Source organism: Malurus melanocephalus, unplaced genomic scaffold (genome assembly GCF_030028575.1).
Source record: "Malurus melanocephalus ecotype Western Australia unplaced genomic scaffold, MMel_1.1 scaffold_154, whole genome shotgun sequence".
Taxonomy (NCBI): Eukaryota; Metazoa; Chordata; class Aves; order Passeriformes; family Maluridae; genus Malurus; species Malurus melanocephalus.
In genome coordinates this window covers 286,383-291,075 of record NW_026623386.1, presented here as the reverse complement: position 1 = coordinate 291,075, position 4,693 = coordinate 286,383, and the positions used below count along the sequence as shown (strand labels likewise).

The 4,693-nt window shown below is 36.4% G+C and overlaps 1 protein-coding gene across 1 annotated transcript in view; it reads right to left on the bottom strand.

The window, feature by feature from the left end:
* Nucleotides 1–3,750, bottom strand: part of LOC130576779 (cadherin-9-like) — a 68,395-nt gene extending 64,645 nt beyond the window's left edge. Inside the window, exon 1 of the mRNA XM_057371678.1 lies at nucleotides 3,447–3,750. Within this exon, the coding sequence (XP_057227661.1) occupies nucleotides 3,447–3,677 (231 nt within the window). The 5' untranslated portion in view covers nucleotides 3,678–3,750. The remainder of the gene's footprint in view (nucleotides 1–3,446) is intronic.
* Between the last annotated feature and the right edge of the window lie 943 nt (nucleotides 3,751–4,693).

Below are 4,693 nucleotides of genomic sequence, written 5' to 3'. Positions count from 1 at the left end.
AAAAAAAAATAAACTTGCAGATTTAACTGTGAATGCTATATTGTAATCCACTTTTTCTGTGAATTCTTAGTAGGCAGAATCAGGTTTTACAGCTCCTTTCACAACATCCTCTGAAAATTCCTCACATTAAAGATCTGATTGAGATATTCAACCTTCTCAGCAGGTAACAGGCATCTTGAATGAATATGGACATTTTTATACTTTAGAATTTATTTTTTCTTCTTGGCTAATTTTTTAAACAGGACTCTCTACTGCTTACCTTACATGTGTCTGACTGCATATTTCAGTGGCAAACTCTCCAGAGCTCTATGTGTTTTATCTCCCTACATGTTTTATAAACAACATGTAGCGAGATGGTTCCACTCTTTGGCCTAAGCATTTCCTGAATATGATCTGAAATTATAAGAAATTGAAGGATACCATAAGCAGTTCTTGCATTTTTGCAGGTAGGAGTAATAGGACCCAACAAATTTAAAGACTTCCTAAGCACTTCCATTTTATGCATTCACCTGTATTTGAGATAGATGAAACTTTTGAGCTGCAGAAGGACAGAAATGTGTAAGGTGGATATCCTGTAAATTGTCTGGATTCACCTTGACCGCCATCACATTCACAAGGTAATTGTTTTGCATATATTTCCTGTGCCTGAAGGGTGGTTTCTCAACTTTAAAAATTASTATTTAAGATGATAGCACCTCAGATATGAGAGAGAAACTCCACTCCAGGGACATTTGAAACTTAGTGGAGCCTGAGCACAAGGAGTTCTTGCATAGGGGCCAGACTGCCAGCCAGGATTTGGACAGTCCTGTGGTCAAAGYAGGAGTCCATTTGCCCCAGATCCCTGCTGCTGGTCTGAACTGGGCTGGGGTCTGAGAGGTGAGAGCTGTGGGATGCCACAGAAGAGCTCTCCATCCTGTGTAACCTTCCTTTTTAGTAAACAAATTTTATCTCATTGTGTCATACCGAGTTTTTTTTTCCCCACTGCCAATAACAGAATGCACTCATCATAAAATAAAACATCAATACAGTAGCATTAGTAACAAAACACAATCAATGACCAAACAAATAAAAATTGTATGGGAATTGAACAAGGATGGTAAAACAATTTTTTTTTTTAATATTATAGCTATGATCTTCTAGAAGTTTATTTTCTGATAAAGTTTCTTAATTCAGTTTATTTAAATTTCAGTRCTACATTTGTTATTCTACCCCAGTAGCCCGCCTGCCTGTGGATATACATATTAAAGAGGGGATGGATAAGAATGTTTGCTATGAACTAGTCCCATGGGTTGGAATGAAAGTGTTCTTACTTCACACATACCAGTTAGCTAATTAMCATCACTTTGAGGAGGAGAACACTAAACCTGAGATTTAAGCCTTTCTCYGAATAATGTTGTTGAATGAGGCTGTTGGGGTGTTTCTTTCTTCCTCTAAAAAAAAAAAAAAAAAATCTTTCTTTGACTTCTTGTTGTAGCAGYTCCCCCTTGGTGCTGTACGTCCCATGTACCTAGGATAATTTGAGCTAGCTCAAAATGGATTTACTGTGGTTTTATACCACTGAGGATAGAACTGTGATCATTTCATCATGTTGTAAATTGTTATAAAATTAGTGCAACMACCTGGAGTTCATCAGTTCAATGCAACTCCTCTTTGGAACCAGGATGATATCTGGGGTGATTTCCATCTGTTTAGGGAATCACTGATGCTGACCTCCCTCGGGGGTCTTTGTGTAATATTTTGCAGTTAAATGTGAAAAATCTCAACCTGTAATCTGAGTTGTAAGAAGCAAAATATCTCGGATCCAGCTGCTGTACTGCCACTTGTTTTTCCTTCCTGTACTTAGTTCTATGGTAATAACGTCCAATAGCTTTTATTTAGTTTGGAATAAGTGCAGAGTAAGTTTACATCTGTTGCAAGATAACATGTAGGCATTCCTTGCCACCACAGGGGTGGTGGTGACAGTCTTGATGTAAGCTTAATTTATTCGACTGCTAAAGTGGTTTGAAGTCAATCWTCTATAGCAGTAGGACTGAAATTGGAAGAAGCTCTTCTGTTTGCTATTTACTTCTCCTCTGTGACAGATTTCTATTTAAAAAAAAAATCAGTCTATTTCTGTGAGTCCAGGTAGAACTTACAGGTATGAAGTTTGTACTATTGTGTACCTTTCTGTATGGTTTCTTGGCAAGACTACTCAATATTAAATACTTGCAAACAAATTTGTTTTTTCTAGAAATATCTCTATGCAATTAGTTCACTCTTTATTGAAGACCCTTTTGCCTACAACAAACCTTCCTATTTTACACACTGATAAATAGAGCTAATAAGATATTTGCCTTCATCTTATTTCTGCTCCTTCAAGTTAGAATGTATATCAGGGGAAACAGAATTGTACAGGTACAGTGTTGGTACGAACAATGTCAGAATCAATTTCATAGTTACTAGGGTTGACTTTGGCATTTGTTTCTTAACAGTGGGAGGTGATTTTCATGTTTTCCAGATGACCATGTCTCCCAYGACCAGAGATATTAGCTAATGTCTAAAAGTATTTTGAAACTTTTAACTAAAAATGTCCAGATCAATTTAGTAGCTAGGCACCCGAAAATGAGAGAGCTACCTGACAATAAGAGGTAGTGAGAGCATTGTGGATGAATGACAGAAATGGGAAAGWACTTTGTTAATTTAAGCCATTAAGATAAACATTTTCTTGACKATAAGTCATTCTGGGTGTATTCTAGATCTCTGATATTCTAGATCTATATAAAAATTACTTGGTWATACTAGATCACAAGTCAGATCTGTAGATGGTGAGACACCTAACACCTAAATATCTAGAAATCGTAGAATTGCATATTGTCAGAAAAGGCAGGACTGGAGGCAAGTGGAATTCAGAGTTGACACCAGCTTATGCAGATAGATCTCAAAGAATATAAAACCCTTCAAGTCACTAAGTCAAATTTTCAGTTTATTTCAGAAATTATGAAAATCAGATTTTTTCTTTCCTTCAAACACTACATCCATACTTGGAATMATGGATAGACAGCAATTTTATTGTTAATGGAATTATATATTTCACTTGAGAAAGAATATAGCCCAGTATATGGGGAAATGCCACAAGGTAGATGAAAGAAGGCATATTTTTTCTGTTCTCTTATCTAATATATTTTTTTTTAACAGTTGAAAAAGTGATAAAACTTGCATGGGCATATGCAAYAAGAAATTGGAACATTTCAGTCTGAACAGTTTCCTTTCCTTTTCCGCTGAACTGCTTCATTTCTCTCACATCTTTGAACCACTATGAAACCTCAGGTGGTCTGTGGTGTTCTTTGACTTAATGAGAAATTGGGAGCCCTGCTATACTAAAAGCAAAACAGCTGAGGAGAAGCAGTGAAAATAGAAAGGGTGTTAGATGCATCACCTTAAAAGAATCCTTTAAACACAAGGCTTACCTTGCCCACGTACTGGGTATCTGGACCTGTGTACTCCTCCAGCAAGAAAAATTGATTCCACATCCAACCACGCTTGGTGCGGTGCAGTGTTTTTCCATCATTCTCTGACAATCCTGTTATCCTTTCACTGTGTGAGTGCTTGTTAGTCCTTTTCTGGGATGGCGTCATATGAATCACATAAAACACACAGCTCCAAAGCAAAACTGTCAGAAAGGAGTGAGTCCTCATCATTTCCAGGGATGCTGCTAGCCTCCACTCCTCTAATAATTCACCAGAACAAATTTTTCAAATGTTATATTCCTCTTGTAAGAAGAACCTAGGGGACAAAGAAAAGTGTTTGTATAAGTTGCAATAACTTTTTTYCCCCAAGGAAACAGGAGCACAGTCTGGTGATCACAACAATAACCCATGGGAATGGCAAATAACCATGGAAATTACTCAGAGAKTTTTAAGTCGAGTTCTTTAATGTCTGTTTTCATCTTATTCTAGTTTACTCACATTGTATATAGACAGTAATTTAAAACACAAGCTGAGTAAAATACTTTATCTATAAGCTGTAGCTACGAGCAGCATCCTGACACAGGCAAACAGCCCAAATAAGAAAACTTCCAAATGAATCTCTCTCAGCTCAGCCTGATGCTATCTTCCCTTAGYATCTGTTCAGAATTGCCTGTAAATCTGATTTTTCTGTTACTTTGTGGTTAATACATCCCATTCTTCTCCTTTGTTAGTCCCCAACTGTACAGAGGATCTTCTATTTCTACAGAAAAGAATTCATAAAATGAAATTTGTAACGTATTATYGATGCCTTTCACAGATTCTTTACACAAGAAAGAAAAGTACTTGTTAGATAGCTGTGGGTTCCTAGGACTCCTGCTGGGGTTAACAAAACTCTGCATTTGGAAAAGAGTTCTCCATTTAAATTGTATTTCATTTTTCCCTGAATCGTGGCTGAATGAATGGGAATCTTCATGATACAGAACCCTACTGTAATTAGTATTTTTTTCTGAAAATTTCTCTGATGTTTTCCTTGGAAGTTTGTAAGCAATATTAATCAAACCAAATCACACTCATACTCTTAAATGCCTGATGTCCCAGTCTTTTCCATAAACTTTTCCACATTAAATATGTTTGTGCTTTAGGATATCTTTAGTTGTCATTTTATATTACAKAAATCATAGGAAGACAATTCAGCAGCAAAAGTATATTTTCTTGGAGAATATTAGTCCATTAACAATGATAGTAGC